General features: G+C 40.1%; 1 protein-coding gene across 19 annotated transcripts in view; it reads right to left on the bottom strand.

Annotated features, from left to right (window-relative positions):
* Positions 1–17,202, bottom strand: part of nfixb (nuclear factor I/Xb) — a 125,195-nt gene that overhangs the window by 19,502 nt on the left and 88,491 nt on the right. For 13 of the 19 annotated variants that reach the window (XM_026324202.2, XM_033325325.1, XM_026324215.2 and 10 more), the window contains 6 exons: positions 9,983–10,048; positions 8,065–8,139; positions 6,882–7,002; positions 6,556–6,591; positions 5,840–5,970; positions 2,538–2,612 (listed from right to left, as the gene is read on the bottom strand). In XM_026324202.2, the coding sequence (XP_026179987.1) occupies positions 2,538–2,612; positions 5,840–5,970; positions 6,556–6,591; positions 6,882–7,002; positions 8,065–8,139; positions 9,983–10,048 (504 nt within the window). The remainder of the gene's footprint in view (positions 1–2,537; positions 2,613–5,839; positions 5,971–6,555; positions 6,592–6,881; positions 7,003–8,064; positions 8,140–9,982; positions 10,049–17,202) is intronic. The other 6 variants (XM_026324206.2, XM_026324213.2, XM_026324198.2 and 3 more) reach the window with 3 other exon arrangements.

Raw genomic sequence — 17,202 nt, 5'->3', positions numbered from 1 at the left:
TTATTTAATTAATTATTTTATTATTGTAAATAAAACAAATAATGGCTGCACTACAATTTCACATGAGGTGCTGATAGAGTGTCTGGGAAAATGTGTAATTTCACCGGGCATTTGAATTCCTTATGCAGGTGGTTCCCAATCCTGGTCCTCAGGGCACCCTGCGCTGCTTGTTTTCCAACTATCTCTGCCCTTCCCACTTTTGACTGGCTGAACACACCTGATCTAGGTAATCAGTGGTGAGTAGGGCAGAGATAGTTGGAAAACAAGCGGCGCACCAGGATTGAGAACCACTGCCTTATGCATACTGCAGAAACAGACAAAATGAATCCCAACATTTTGTGTATTCAATGCATCTCTGTGCTGAAGCCTGTTTGGCTGCAGTTCCCCTCTGGTACATATAGTGATGCCTGCATGCCACCACATCCCAAAACCAATTATAACCAGCTTATTATGCATAAACAGCCTTAAATTATACATATTGTTTTTAGTGTCTGTGATATTCCCTCATTAGTTGGTATCTTGCTGAAATATCTGGTACTGTGCAGCTTCTAAGTGAAGAGCAGCAAATGAGGCCCAGATGCCCAATGAAAGCTTTGTCTGATAAAGCTAACAGAAGTTACTCTGATCTCTCACTTAATCTGTGTGTGCGGGTGTGTGGCATGCGAGCACGCACACACACATGCCAAGAACGCACACAGTTGTTTGTTCTGTATTATTTGTGTGTCCTGCTTCTGGCACATAGCACAAGCAGACTGGCAGCCAATTGCTCCTATGACCCTCTAGTCTTGCCACGCTAACAAGCTGGCGACCACACAAACACCTAGCTGTCAGAGAACTTGTGCACTAACATGCATGCACGCTTGCACGGGTGTGCACCCACTCACATGCACACACACACACACACACACACACACACACACACACACACACACACGCACGCACGCACACACGCACACACGCACGCACAAAACAAAAAGTGAAAAGAGCTTGCAAACTTATTCAGGTAGTCAAGAAACCATGTACATTAACAGAGTTGTGTCCCCCTTTAACTGACTACCTCACACATCATTAGTACACATAGTCAATGCAAGGACACCTTGACAACACCACAGCCATACATACATGACAGGTTTATGCCCAATTAGTTAGCTTGAGCTCTCTGTCAACACTTAGGAATACCTTGCCAACCTTACTGAAAAGCTGATAGTGGGTTTTCCCACCACTGAGCAGCAGAAGCAAGCAGGCAGAAGGAGAGAACAGAGCAGAGAACGAGAGACAGCAGACTTAATGATGAATTACATGATCACCTGCTATGCCTCAGAGCCTTTCATTCAGGTAGAGAATCACCTCCAGAGTAGGCAGAGGCGGAGGCCCCTCCACATCCTCCACCCCTCCTCATCTCTCACTCCCAACACCATCACCACCATAACCAGAACAGATGTCTGCTGTAACCCAGTAGCTCCCTTCGCTGTAGACACATGGAGGCGCCATCTGGACCGGAACGCTGTTCCTCTCCAGATTGGGGAGTGTGTATGTGGTATTTGTGTGTGTGTGTGTGTATGTAAATCAGAAAAATAGTGTGCTTAAATTTAGTTTTGTGTGTGAGTGTCTGCATGCCATTTGTAAATGTGCACGTTGGTGAGTAAGCATGTCTCGGAGACAGAAGGTGCCTTGTGCATTGATGACACACCTGAGTGCCTTTAGTCGTGTTTGTTTGGGTCGTATGTTGTTTTTTCCATGCTGTCTTTCAGAGACGACTGAGTCAGACGTACAGCAGGTGGGACAACAGTCAACAGCTCTGTCTAAACAACTGGTTGCGCGAAGCGGCTAACGCTACTACTCAACAAACCCTCATTCATCCCCCCTTACCCTGCTTTTGTGTCTTTCACTGCATGCTTTTTGTCTCAGGTCTCAGTAACATAATTAAAACATCCAAAGCACTTAGCTGAATGTTTCTGACAAATCCATACTGCCTCAAAAACTCACACCAATGTGGTTTTTGGATATGATAATACAGATTTACACATTTAAAATATCACAGATTGTTAGACAGGCAGTGTACATCACTATAAGAGTAATTCAGAGACTTTTTCATGCACCAGGGATGTCTTTATCCTCCTAAATGTGTGATTTCTTGCACAGATTTACAACATCTTTGAAGCAGACAGGCGGTGGATGTTATGGAGCTACTGGGCAACCAAAAGGCTTTGGTAAACCCACAATGGACAACAGCAGACATCTGGTAGAAACACAACCCCACCCAGCGGCAGCATAGCCAAGAACAAGACGAGAGAAGAGAAGAGAAAAGACGAGAGGAGAGGAGAGGAGAGGAGAGGAGAGGAGAGGAGAGGAGAGGAGAGGAGAGGAGAGGAGAGGAGAGGAGTGGAGAGGAGAGGAGGAGAGAAATAGAGAACAGCTCAGAGGAAGTGCAAACAGACTGGAATAAAAAGACAGAGAGATGTGCACAAGTTGAAGGTGGTGTGAGCTGAAGTAGAGCATGTATACATGTACAGTATAATGTTTAATGTTGTTCTAACCATGGTAAGGAAACTGCACTCCATCGCTCTCATGCTTAATCTTCCTCTCCTGCACACTGGCCAAATGGTGCTGCACTGAAAGGCCAAACGGGAGAAGGGAAGAGTTAACAATGGAAGAGGGGAGGAGAGAAAAAGAGAGAGGAAGAGATGGAAAGAATGAGGGAGGAAGAGTGGTTGTTAAATAATGGGCAATAGGGGATTTTAATGTTATAGAGTGCAGCAAGAGTCTATAAAATAGTTACATCATTATGGATGCTGGTATTAAAATGGCAGCGTATGAGTGGGAGTGATAGTTATAAATTGAGAAGACAAAGACATTTAACATTTAAAATAATAATCAAAGTCAAATACTACACCTAAAAGACATACATAAAGTCTAGCATAAATACATTTGATGTGAGACTCATCATGATGAATAAAAGGGCTGTTGTGAGCGGTCAGTGGCTATGATTTAAGAAATAAATGGATGGTTACACTGGTGTTACTCTCCTGTAATGACTGGGATGGTAAAACCTGTAAGGGGTCTATGGAATAATCTAACAGAAATAGTTAGACATTTTGGGAAAATAAATCACTCACTTTATTCCTAAGAGTCTAATGTGAAGTTTGTGATACCTCTCTCACAATTAATGTAACAAAATCTAACGACACATTGAATCAGCAAAATATGATTTTCTTGTTTTGTAAAAGTGTAAAAACAACATGTAATTTTAAGCAAACTCTTTTAGCTTCTTGAGTAATTTAAAACCCTTCTTCTTTGTATTAAGAGGAAAATGCTTGCTTTTTTTCCCCACATACATGAGTGTTATTAATTATTGTTATTGTTATATTGTTATAAACATATTTCCCAAAATATCTAACTATTTCTTACATTTGAAGGATATACAAACATCCCACTATATTAACCTGGCCACTATAGTAATTAGGGAATGAAATAGAGAAAACAAAGACATTTGTACAAACCAAGTTCTATAGTTAAAGCCTTGCAAGTTTTCTGTGGCTTTAACATCTCACACACACACACACACACACACACACGCACACACGCACACACGCACACACGCACACACGCACACACGCACACACGCACACACGCACACACGCACACACAAGATCCTGGAGTTAAACTCCATGAATATTAATGTCATAAAAACTAAACTAAACAAAAAATATGAATCTCTGCCATGGTTCTCTCTAACAACTCAGGCAACAAACATAAGACTAATGGTTCAGTGTAATCTGTTTGTGGTCTGATTAAAGGGTCAGTTCAGCCAGAACAAAAATAACACATTTTCACACTTTCACCTAATAAGCATGCGGATAGCTCTGGTTTTATTTGCCAAGATTTTGAAATACTGCCAGTGAGAATTCACAAAAGCAGAGATGTGGTGCTTATGAAAAAAAAGTTATCCAGGGAAAACTCAATCGGACTGTGTCATTTACAGTCTCTCAGGAAGATCCACAGGCCTCACTAGCAGAGATTTAACTTTTCTCAATAAAATATTTGTTCCTAGTCAGATTTCAGATGTTTTATTTCTCCACAAATACTATTTTATTCACCTCCAATGTAAGGGAGGTGAATAAGGAGGAGGTTTCTGTGGTGGAATTCTCAAGCCTCTAAATTTAAACTAGTATCCACATTGTAAAGACACTAGGAAAAAATATAAATATAGCTACTTTTAATGTGTTTTGGGTAAACTGGCCCTTTAAGTCCCTGCTGTATATGACGAATGTGGCATGACGTCCGTCAACCTCAGTCTTCTACTTGGTTGGATGGAGGTCATATTAGGTACAAGGTTTAAGTGGAGTAAACAATGTGAATGGATGCACTGTTTAAGGACAAGAAAGAGTAGGGACGATGGGGGGGTTCATGTGATGGAGAGAGGGGTAAACACAGAGGCAAAGGGTTATGCTCATGAAAGGAGGAGATAAATCGTAAGGAGATGAGCTGTGGCTTTGGGTCCATTTCATGTCATGTTTCATGTGTTATAGAAAATATTTGTAATAGAAGCCCTGAAAACCGGTTTTTTAGTTTCTCACTATGAGTGTTGAGGTCTATAGTTTTTAAACAATTTTTATTTTTGGCTCAAGGCATCAAATTTGAACTAAAAACATACTGCAGCTCTGATAACAACTGTAACTGAAATATTAGCCAATACAGTATGTGGCTTGTAATGCCCGGTTGGCTGAATTGTGTCAGCAGTAGTCATGACAGCAAATGAAACGCACAGATGGAGTTCGGTTAGCATCCACACATTCTGTGACCTCTAACATCAGAAAAGGCTACAACCATGTCCTAAACTGTCGCACTTTTCTTTTACTGTTATGAAATTCCCTTTGTTGTGCGGCAATATTAACACAACTGCACTACTAGCCAGGAAATGATCAGTATCAATCATGGGTTATTAATATATGATTGCTGTGCTGTTTATATATCTGCTCTATCGGAGAGTAGCAAAAGCTTTAAATTAGAGCCTGGTAAATGTTTTAATTTTACCTTTCTGATCCATTTTAATGGCAGCTATAGGCAATGACACTGACACTTCAATGCATTGGCTCAGGCCCATTACAAGCTCACATTTTAAAGTTTGACCATTCATCTAATCTTTACTGCAGTTATTACAGGCTTACAATTTACTTTCACTACACAAAGTGTAAAGCAGCTTTAGCTGAATATTAATATTTTTCAACAGTATAGATGAACTATTTGTGAAGTTAGTCCTAAATTAGAGTACTTGCAGTAATTTATACTATATTTTCATATTATTACAACATTACTAAAGGACAAATAGTAAATTTAAAATGTCTCTAGAGAAAAAGACAGTACACCTAAGTAAATGCATTTAGTATGTTTTCTGTTGTTGGTTTATTTTATATATTGAGAAAACATGTTTTATTTGTTTAAAGATTTACAATTTTTCCCATTTTGGGAAAAAGCCAATTAACTGTTTCCCCCTTTTTGACTCTCTACGCTAAGCTAAGGTAACTGGCTGATGGCTAGACATGAGGGTAGTCTTAATTTGACTCAGAATATAAATATATTTCCTGACATCTCAAACGGAGATGTCCTTTAAATATTAGAAATAACAAGAAAAGATTCATAACCAAGTTTTCAAGGGCTTTAAAATTCAAAGTGTAACCAGATAAAACAACAGTAAAGTTGCTTCTGCAGCATTTTTGTTTTTAAATGTAAGCGAATCTGTTAAATGTTTGCGTCTAAATTGATGTGGACCTCAGCCCAGCTCCTGGAGAGGCATCTGGAATTTGTGCAGAATCTAATGGGGAGTTTATGGCGAGGCTACCTGCATCCACATCATTAGGCCAACCACTGGACTGAGAGCTGCTGCCAGCCGCGGGGGAACGGCCTGAGTAGAAGACATCATCCACCGGGCTCTCCATCTCACTGTCGTCAATGGACTTGCGCTTGTTGGAGCTGAGAGAAAAAGAAGAGAGAAGGGAGTTTGTTGCTTGTATGTTAGCCTTGGTTTTCTGCTAAAACTAACAAGCACTACTTATGAGTATTTGGGACTCCAATTAATGCAAATACAGCATTTGTGGGACATTTGAGGACAAAAGCGAGTACTTATTTCCTTTGGAAAAGGTATGTTCCTGCAAGAAATGAAAACTAACAAAATTCAAAATGTCAAGGTTTTGTTTTCAATTGTATTGACAAAGCAATATAACCCAGGACAGTGAGACAAACACGAGGCCACAAGTTATTCAACATACTTTCTCCATATGAGCCCAAAGCAGCCTCACGCTAAAAACCAAGCGCACAGTGTGCATGGTAATGCTGGAATGTATTCTGGTGTGTTTGCAGATTCTTATAGACTCACACATCTGTTACCAATAAAATAAAATGGGGCTGTGAACGTACAGTGATCCAAAATGTTTAAATATGTGTGTGCAGTGTGCGTATCTGTGTGACAGCATGCGTGTGTGGCTTTTGTGCGAGTGTGATGCAGAGGTCTGTGTTACATTAGTATCAAGGGAGATATTCTGTAATGAGTGTAACTACCTCCGTGGGAGACTTGCATAAAGCTCCATTTCAGTCCTGCAGCATAAGATGAGTGAGAGAGGACAACAGAGGGATCGAGGGGAAAAACAGAAACAAAAGACACAAACACAGACAGTGTGACGGACAGATTGGTGGGAAAAATGAGAAGGAAAGAGAAGGATTAGCAGTGAAGAAGAAAAAAGGGGGAGATAAAGGGAAAGAAAGACCACAATCAAAAAGGAGGGCAAGCTAAGCAGAAAGACTCAAGATGTTAGAGAATTAAGAAATGAAGAATATTAGTACATAAAAACTCAAATTTGAGCATGGGTGTTTGCACGTGTGCGTACCTGGTGGAGGGTGTGGAGGCGATGGAGCGCCGTCCCAGGGTCACCTGGTTGATGTTATAATAGCCAGGGCTGTCCAGGTCAGCCAGGGAGAAATTTGGGCCGGTAGCAGTAGCTACCGGGGCTGAGGAATTCACACACACGTACACACACACACACGCGCACACACACACGCGCACACACGCGCGCGCGCGCACACACACACACACACACACACACACACACACACACATTATATAGAAGAATATCAAAACATCTAGAATTATTTACTAAAAATAATAATACAACAACTAATAGAATATTCCAATCTTTCACATTTTCTTCAAGAATGGGGAAGGTGATATTTTATTCTTTATTTTTAGCATGCCTCTGGGGATGTTGATAAAATGATTCAGTCTGTCATCATTTCAGTCTAGGCTGAAACATCTCAACAGCAGCAGGATTAATTGCGTGACAATTTGCACAACCATGGTTCCCAGATGACATATCCTACTGACTTTGATGAGCACCTGACTTTTCATCTGGCTCTCCCATCTTCATAAGGTTTCTATTTGTTTCTATCATCCTTAGTTGTCCTTTGTTTTTAATGCTCATTAGCAATGTGAACATGCTCAAAAGATACATTAAGATGGTAAACATCGTCATGTTAGAATTGTTAGCCAGTTAGCCCTCTCACACTGTCACTAGCATGGTAGACTCTAGTCTTGTTTCTTCTTATTGCTAAAAAAGAATCTCATGAAAAGACCAAAGGATAAAATCCATCAATGCACCCCTCAGTGGATGGACTGATGCCTTTTAGCTTTAAGCAATTATTACTGTAATTGGAGTAAACAGCACATTTGTTTGGGAGTATTATCAGCTGTAGATTAAAACACTTCTGGTGGGTAGCAGGATGATGTAAAATGGGATTTAGTGTAAATAAATGAATGTGGGTGTGTTCAGTGTAAAAGAGGAAAATGTTAACCAGTGCTCAATGAGCTCATTGATGGACAACTGTGCAGCTCTATGGCACAGAGGAATAGGATATATCAGGCAACTCCACACAGAAAATATTTGGCGTATGAAAGATGCTGCTCTACATAATTCTACAACTAAGGTGTTAAAGCGTATGAAGTGGAGTAGGAATGACAGAGAAAGTGTGTTGTTTCTGTATAATTTGACATGGGGAATTAAGACTGCGACTTACTCTGCGACACGCGGACCAGCTCGGCGACGTTCCACACCCCTGAAGTCACAAAGCAGTCCTGGAAACTCAAGTGGCCTAGGTAAGACAGAGAGAAAGTATGTGTGAGAGCAGACTGCAGGACACATGCACAAAATTACATGTGCAAACAGACACAGACATAAACAATTATCAGTGTATGCACACACATGCTGAGGGAGCTAAAAAACACATGTATGGAAAGCTTGACACACTGCTGCCGTCATCTAGTGGGACCATGTGTTTTTTATATGATATAACAGGCCTTTGATTTGGACGTTCATTTTTTTTGGACTGTTGACAGCCAAACACACACAATCAAGAAATGAGCATCCACACAGACAGCTATATAATCTGTAGTTAATTGTGTGTTATGAACTTCATCCTAATTTCATCAAGGCATGGAGGACTGCAATCCCTACAGGAAAATTTGGGTTGGTAACATCTTCTGTGTTAGTTTCACATCTCTGGTTATTGATGTGACTGGTCACAATTATTGTACGACACTACAACAAAACTGAGGACAAGAAACATGAGATGTCTGACATTCAGACCGGCTGTGAACAAGCAAACAATTGAATTAGCTGCATCACTTTTTTAATTGAGTGCATCTCTGATAAAACTGGTCTATAAACTGCTGATGTTACATTTTTAACTAGATCTGTTGCTTTAGCTCATAAGCAAATTGGTCTAATGTGGAAATTTTGTTTAAAAATAGTAGCATCATCTGGTTGTTTGTGTTTCAGGCTTTGTCTCATCATCTTTCCAGCTTTTCCCAGATTAGAGAAATTAGCTTAGTGATTGTAATGAGAACCAAGATATGAAATGCAGGATCTCTTATGTCTAACCACCGACCCTTTAACATAAACCTAGAGCTAAAGCCAACCTCTCCTCCTTATATCATTCGAACTTTAAAGCTACAATCAATATTCTTGAATGATCTACATGGACCAATTGTATGTGACAGGAGTGAATCATTCAGAATCATCTGCTGAATCTGCAGTTTGTTCAGTTTGTCTTTGCTTTAACAGCATTTTAGCTACTTTCGCCTTTTCTGGCCAAATGCTTTCATTCACTCTTACTGCTCTCATTAGGGTCATTTTCAGTGGATGCAGTTTTTTCAGCAAATATAGCTCTAAACCCATTGCAGCTGTCAAATGAACATAGTGGATGATTGAAGAGCTAAAGAAGCTTATATTTTTCTCAGGAATGCATGAAGCCCAAAAACAGAGCTAAAAGAATGGGGGATATTGAACTATGGCAGAACCACAAGTCCAAATAAATATTGTTGTGCCATGTCTGCTGGACGTTACTACACGTCAAATCTAAGGCCTGTTTAGTCTGTCAAATGTGTGCTCTGTGTGTTCAGATCCATAATATCCAAGTCTACCTGGAGAAAATGTTAATCTCCAGGGATGAGTGAGTTTAAAATGTACAACCCTCATACAAACCTCCTCCGTTTCAGCCTTCTCTCCATCTGCCCATCATCTCTCTCCTCCCTGTTCTCTTCCCCTGCTCACCTCTCATTTTCTTCTTAGGCCCCCCTCATTTTCCTTTCTGTTCTCCATCTCTCCTCCCTTAACTCTATCCCTGTCCGGGGTTAACCGCAGCAGGGACAGCGCATGAGGTCAGCGCTCAGCCCGGCAGCAGCCATGTGGTTCCCATCTTCCAATAACGTCAGTGTGATTTATGAGTGGCCTGCCACAATCCCCGCACAAGCCCCACGCTATAGTACCATCAGCTTTCCTTACCATAATAAACTTAGACCCAACTCTGCTGAGGCACACTCACAAACAGAGAGGCCTGTATGTAGGGGTAGTGTGTATGTACTGTATTTGCACGTATTACTTTCTGTACAAATGTGCATGCAGAAACATTTTTATGCGTGCTTGTGTAAACTTACCATTTGGTGGGGGCTTGACGTCTGTGTCTCCTTGCTGGTTTGAGTTGTCTGATTGTCCTGATTGTTCTGAAAAACAGAAAAAAGACAGAGATGGTTAGTCAGGTGAACAGATGTCTGGACAAAACCCAAGGTGAAGGGGCAAGTTAGCATCAGAGGGAACTCTACAGAAACTGAATGGGAACTGGCGCATTTGTTTATTCTTTCCAAAGGGGAGAGAGACATGGGGCTGAGATTAAACATGGGTGCATATTTCCACTCAGGTTAAGCATCATAAAATGACAAATCAAAATGTTAATTTGTTACTTGCCATTACTAGATTCCATCATGATGGGAAAATCACTTTTCCAAAGTAGGTGAAATTGCATTAAATAAGAACTTAGTTTGGAGCTTCTTTCTACCACACAGAGTATTTTAGTTAAGGCTTTGGACTGAAACCTCAACTTCTCCATTTCTACTTGTGAGACAAAGGACAATGGGCCCTAAGCATTGTCTCTGTTGCCTCTTGACTGTGTGCTCAACTACAAAATCCTTCTCTCTTTCAATACATTTTTTTGGGCACTGACACATGTTACTTAAAGTCCTAGACTTTGAGTTGAAGTGTTGGAGGTTACAAGAAAACCTCAGTTTCTTCACTGCTGGAGAAGCTGTAAAATGTACATTTTTTAGGTTGTAGACATTGTTTAGATTGCATCTCCTGTGTGTGTTTACCTTAACATCTATAGGGGCAGGCAGGCACAGAGCTGCCTGCCTCAGTTAGTTTTGTTTGGCCCGCTGGCTGCCGTTCTTCTTCAGATGAGTAATGCAGCCTTGTCGAGTTTTATGGTTGTATCATATATACCATTCAGGCCAATTACCACACAGTGCTGAAGCTTTAAGACCGTTCTGGGCCAAGTTCCTCTAGTCAGCCAAAGTGCCCCCCTTGCAGCCGCTACTAGGATCCACAATCTCAACATCTTCTAAGCCCAAATCAGCATCCTAATCTTGGGTGGCATTAGTATGCTATGTGCCAGCAAACTGCTGCACTATTCACCCTGTCCGCCCGTTGCCAAAACCAAGAAACAAAAAGATACAAAGCAAATCCCCTCATCACTAGGTAGAAACGAAGAGGGAAAACATACCGGGACAGAGTTTCTTTTTTTCCTCACACACTAATTCTGCAAGAGTGAGAGTCCATCTTCACATCTTTGTCTCTCAGTTCCTCTCACACTCATTCCATCTCTGCTTCTTTTTCTCTCTCATGCTGTTGCTCTGTGGAATCCTGGCAGCCATCTTAGCGCTTGGCAGCCATTTTAGTTTTGGCGGTACCCATGCATTCCTGCTAGCTGACGGCACACCCGCGCACACACACCCGCGCGCGCACACACACACACACACACACACACACACACACACACACTTGCAAAGCACACTCTCTCTCCCTCACAGACCCAATGGTCTTAAAGATAAAAAGACCTACAGAGGATATGCAATGCTAATGGAGTGGAGATAAAACCACTGGGATGTTTGTCTGCAATCCTGTGAGTGTTGTGTGCTTGCACTAATTGAGCCTTATAGGCAGTGTATGAGTTTAGTGAAATAGGGGGGATGTCATACTGACTCATAAATTATAGGGAAAGACAGAAACATAAACATTAGGCAATCATTCAATGCAAATAAGTTCTTGTAAAATGAACCCAGAAGAAACAGAGCCCGAGGCCAAACTTATCGTGGCAGTGTTCACCACGACAATCCCGATCATGCATTTCATTACAAGCACAAACCGTTAAAACCTTTTAAACCTGTATGCCACTGAAAAATCTCCATTAGACTATGTGACAGTTTCCAAGCCAAAATTCAGTGCCTAGTTGTCATGACAACAGGGATGGCACACCACAGTTAAAGTCCCTAATGACGAGTGGTTGTTGAAGCCTGTGTGCGCGTACATGTTGCTGTTTGGCCTGGCAATTAGTTCGAATGAAGACAATAATATAGCCTACTGGCATGGGCTCAATGTGTTGTTTTGTTTAAGTATTTCTTGGCACCAAACAGACTGGCGACCACTGTGCTACGCTATAATGAGGTTGACTTTTTATGCAGTCCTTCTGCATTTTAAGGTGTTAAATCCACTCCAGTTACATTATGAACCATGTTTTCAAATTTGGCTTTAATAACTTTTCTGTTTCCTTGGCAAAATGTGAGCTGAAACCGAGCTCTTAAAAGTTGCTGTTGGAAAACTGATCTGTATTTAATTGGAAATTGTTGAAGACAGACATAATCATGCACTACTTAAGAAGTAATGCAAAGTTAGAGATTTTAAAGAAAGTTGTTCCAATTATTTGCAAACATGATCCTTTTAATCTTTAGATACTGCCAGTTAAGTTCAGTTATATATGTCTACAACATTGGTCTCCAATGTTTGTGACTGGTGGAGCCTGAAACGGTCTGTATTATTGTTTTGGACTGAAATAATTGCTTCATTGAAAGGATTTTGGAGGTCTGAAGAGGTCAAAGTATGCAGAATGTCAAACATAAGTACAGAAGAAAAAACAGAAATATTATTATTTTGAGTTGATAATTTTTCTTGCCCTACAATCATCTGGTGACACCAGCATTACAGCACTATTCTATGATATGGATGGGGACTGTTTATCTCCACCTACAGTACTTTCAGTTTGTTTTGACTTATGTGTTAGCAAAGATTTGTCTATTTCCACATCTGGCAACTATAAAACATTGCTCTAACTCATTTGGAGTCAAAATGAAGAAATGTACCCTTTAATATTCACTATATAAATGATATTCACATACTCTGTTGTTGTCTCCACCATCTCTTGAAGGAAATATTTGGCTCTTAACTGCTGCTAAAAATGCTTCAGTGTGGTTTTTACAGGTTTTCGATGAAGAGAACTTTCTGCTGATGTGGCTGAATTTGAAGGGTTGGAAAAAACCAAACAATGATCTAGAACAGTGTTTTCCAAAATGTTTCTGCCGGGCCCCCATTTTTAGATCACCCCCCCCTTCCGCCATTTCATAGTCTATAATTTGAGAGCAATTTGTTTTTTTCCTTGTGAAAACTGTTGTTTACACTACTAAAATCAACTGCCCATGCTTCCTATTGTACTGGAAAGTACTTACTTAGAAGTACAAGCTAAAAAAGTCACGTAAAACAGCAATCTAACAAATATTATAGCTCTCAGTTCCTGCAGTTCCAATATAAAAAATGGGAACTTCCTCCAAAGGTTCTAAGAAATATGAAAAGGTTCCTATACTGTAGAGCTTAGGTGAACTAAGGGCTTAGGTGATTTGTCACTATGACGACATCCTAGAGTTATCTGAATCATTCCTCATATAAAAATACTGAATACAGCTGCTTTAAGGTGCACCTTCCCTCTTGGGTTTGTTGATATATGTAATTTCAGACTCTGCCAAACTCATCTTTTTTTATGTATTGCATTTATAGTTCACTGCCAAATGGAAGTAATGAACACATCCCCAATGTCATACTACCACTGGATCCCAGAAGACAGCACAATGGTGTTTTTTTGGCTATGCAACATTTTCTCAGGGTGCATGTAGTTATGTTTCACATGCTGGTTTATCTTACACCCCATCAGTGTAAAAAAAAAAAAAAAAAAAAAAGACTCATTTGTGGGGCATGCTAATAGGGATGGTAGCGTGACATGTTTATTTACAGATAGGGCGACAGACGTGTAAGCATTAGTGATTGGTGAATGAAATACAGGTGGTGTGAAAGTTACAGTGGCTTTCACTGAGTGACTGCAGGTGTTTCTCCAGTGTGGGACAATTATACCTACTTGAAGTGCGACAAATGGGTTTTGCAGTAAATTTTGCTATCTACATCATGAGTGTTTTCTCCCCTCATCCCCCTTTTATTGCATCTCCTCCTCCACTCCTTTTGTACTACACCTGGAATAGGGACTTTGTTGATGTTCAACCAGGGCTTGTAAGCCATCATGTTCATGTAATTTACTGCTACAGTCTTTTAAAAAAAGCACATGGACATTGTAGCTTTGTCAGGCAAAGTTGATGTTTAGGGTGCAACATATCACCAAAAACAACAAATTAAACTCTGCAGACGAACTGCAGCACTTTTACAGTATTTCTGTCAGTATAAACATCACACACGGTTTTTTTTTTTTTTAAAGTTGAAAAGGAGTACCTAGAACAGAATAATTTATTTTGGTCAAATGTTTTAGTGTAATCTGTTGTTTTTTTTTTTTGCATTTTATTCACATATGGATTGAGTTTCCCATGTTTCGCTTAGTCGAATAAAATAAAAAAAAAGTAAAAAAGATTTTCCATAATCTCCTCAGTGTGTTTGCATATGTTGTGCATGAAATTACTTTAATTTCTACATGCATGTGTATTTTTTTTTACATACAGTTACAACCATTTATGCAAATATATATATATATATATATATATATATATTTGCATAAATGGTTGTATATAGATATATATATAGATATATATATATATCTATATATATATTTGCATAAATGGTTGTATATATATATATATAGATATATATATATAGATATATATAGTGTGTGTGTGTGCACCCACAATAGGTGCCCAAAGGTGCCTCTGCAGGAGTAATGGGAGCAGGGGGGATGCATCAAAAGGCTGAGAGAGGCTATACTCTCACTGTGAACAATGGAGAGAGTCTGTGTATTATTATTATTATCCCTCTGCTCCTGCTGATGCTCTGTAGACCACCAGCCAGAAGAAATCACTGCCAGCCGGCCACTCATCCTCACAGAAACCAGTGTGCACGCCTGCGCCCCCACACCTACCTGCACGCATGCACGCACACACGCACGCACGCACGCACGCACACACACACACACACACACACACACAAAACAGCCATCACGACACTAGCTGGGCACATACTATGTAACCACATTTATTAAAATGTAGGTTCACATGTTTGTATGTGCACACACCAAACATAGATACACATGCCTCCAAAGCACAAACATGTTTATACACACACACACACACACACACACACACACACACACACACACGGATGCATTTAAACACAGATGAATCACCCTTATCTCCTGCGCACAGTCGCCCCAAGGCCCCCTGCACATGCCCTGCCAGAGATAATACAGCACAGACACACACAGGCCATAAAATATACCATTATATCTCTCCAATCACACACACACACAACACACACACATACACACACAGAGACAGTGAGTTCATCTGGTTGCTTGGTCAGTATACAGTCACTGTTGATATACTCCTAGTGTGCACACAAAAGTTATACTATACATATATCACATTTCAGTTGGAGACAGAGGCTAATAACTCACAATCAGGCTGATGTATACAAATTTCTTGATGCACACAATTTGTAAAAAACAACATACTGAACACAGGCATTAACTGCAAATCATTTAGAGGCACTTGAATGTACAATTACATGCACATGCTCACTCTCTTAGTACACAGGCTGCCATTGTCAGTCCTAATGGACTCATTTATTTGCACATATTTATATACGAGTGCACACTGCACACTTTTTGCTAATTTACCAAACAGCTTAGAGTGTTTGTGCATCACAAGCACACATGAGCAAACAGGTCCTCTGTAATCTAATGTGCACTAAGTGAAGGGGAATATTCAGACTGATGACAAACTATAAAATCAACACCACCAGTCCAGGCCAGCACTGAGATGAAATATGAAAAGGTCCGGCTGTTACACTTGTTGAGTTTATTCTTATTTTGTAGTTTATCTTCTTAAAACTGAGTGGCTGAATGCTGAATTTAAAAAAAACAACAAAAAAAAAACAAGAAATGCTGATATAGTAATATTCACTATATTCATTAGCAATATGTGCCTGCCTACTCCGCTTTAACACATCCAAAAAAAAAAAATAAAATGTGAATGTGTGTGGAGGGATGTGTAAGTGCTGATGGAAGAGAATAGCAAATGAATGAGGGGAACTGTGATTAAGGGCTTTACAAGCCTCTACCTCAGTACACTAACACGACAGCAGTAGAGCATTTAAAAGAATAATTTTATTTCATTAATGTGAGAGTCTCATTTTTAGACTTTTAACCAGTGTTATTGGTACACAACAGGACTGGCCCAATTCATTTACTGCAATTGCATTCACTTGGCACTGCAGGCCTGCTGCGCTTTACATTTCCCTACATAGTGGAATACATGGTGCTGTAGCAACAGTGATATTCATTTTAATTGTTTGGAAGATGGTTCCAAAAACACAAAAGCAAAAGGGTAAAAAACAGATTAAGCAGTGTGTTTATCTGCATAACATACGCAACAGTAATTAGCAGGTTTGACAGCAGCAGCATTATTGCGTGAAGCCACAGGTTTCGTTAAAAAGAAAAGATTATTAGATGTAAGAACATTTACTCATGAGAACAGCAGATATTAAAAAGAAGTCAGCTGAGTGGTCAGAGAAAGAAAGAAAATGGCATTAAGTTAATCTGATTTTACAGCAGCAATTAATTTTTAGATAATAGTTAAAAAAGGCTAATCTCCGACTGGGCTTAGAGACTATAACTACATGTTTAAACAAATAGTGGATTTTAAAGTGAGGTCATGGCATTAGAGAGACACGGGCATTTAGCAGGCAAGAGATGCTATTAAGTTGCATTGTGGGGGAAAAGTAGGATTTTGGAGGTTGTCCCCTACTTAGGACTAAAAGGATATCGTGGCCTCTGCTCCTTTGACTGAATCCATTCTTTTTTTAAGTGGCATTCAGGCTAACAGTTCCAAACCCTGTCATTTATGGTGGAAGGTTCTGGTTTGACGCAACAATGCAGCTGTGGTGTTGCTTCCATAACCACACACACACACACACACACACACACACACACACACACACACACACACACACACACACACACACACACACACACACACACACACACACACAGAGAACACTAAATATAAGTCGCATGTATGCACAGCTTCAAGTTGATGGAAGACTGATGTAAAGCAGAAGGCACACTGGCAAAATGCACTGGCTGACATATATTTGTATTTATACACAAGAGTGTGTTCAGTTTAAATACACGTGGCTGTGCAGTGTTACCCTGCCTCTCCACCCCCACTCCCCCCAATCACCAGCCTCTGGATAAAGAAACCAAGCAGCCTCCCCAATTGGGTTTCGCATAAGAGGTTTATCGGTATGTTGCTAAACATTCTGACCTTTTTTTTTAATCTTTAAT

The sequence above is a fragment of the Mastacembelus armatus genome, chromosome 8 (assembly GCF_900324485.2).
Source record: "Mastacembelus armatus chromosome 8, fMasArm1.2, whole genome shotgun sequence".
In the NCBI taxonomy this organism is placed as follows: domain Eukaryota; kingdom Metazoa; phylum Chordata; class Actinopteri; order Synbranchiformes; family Mastacembelidae; genus Mastacembelus; species Mastacembelus armatus.
Note: the sequence above shows the minus strand (reverse complement) of the source record. Positions and strands in the feature narration are given on the sequence as shown.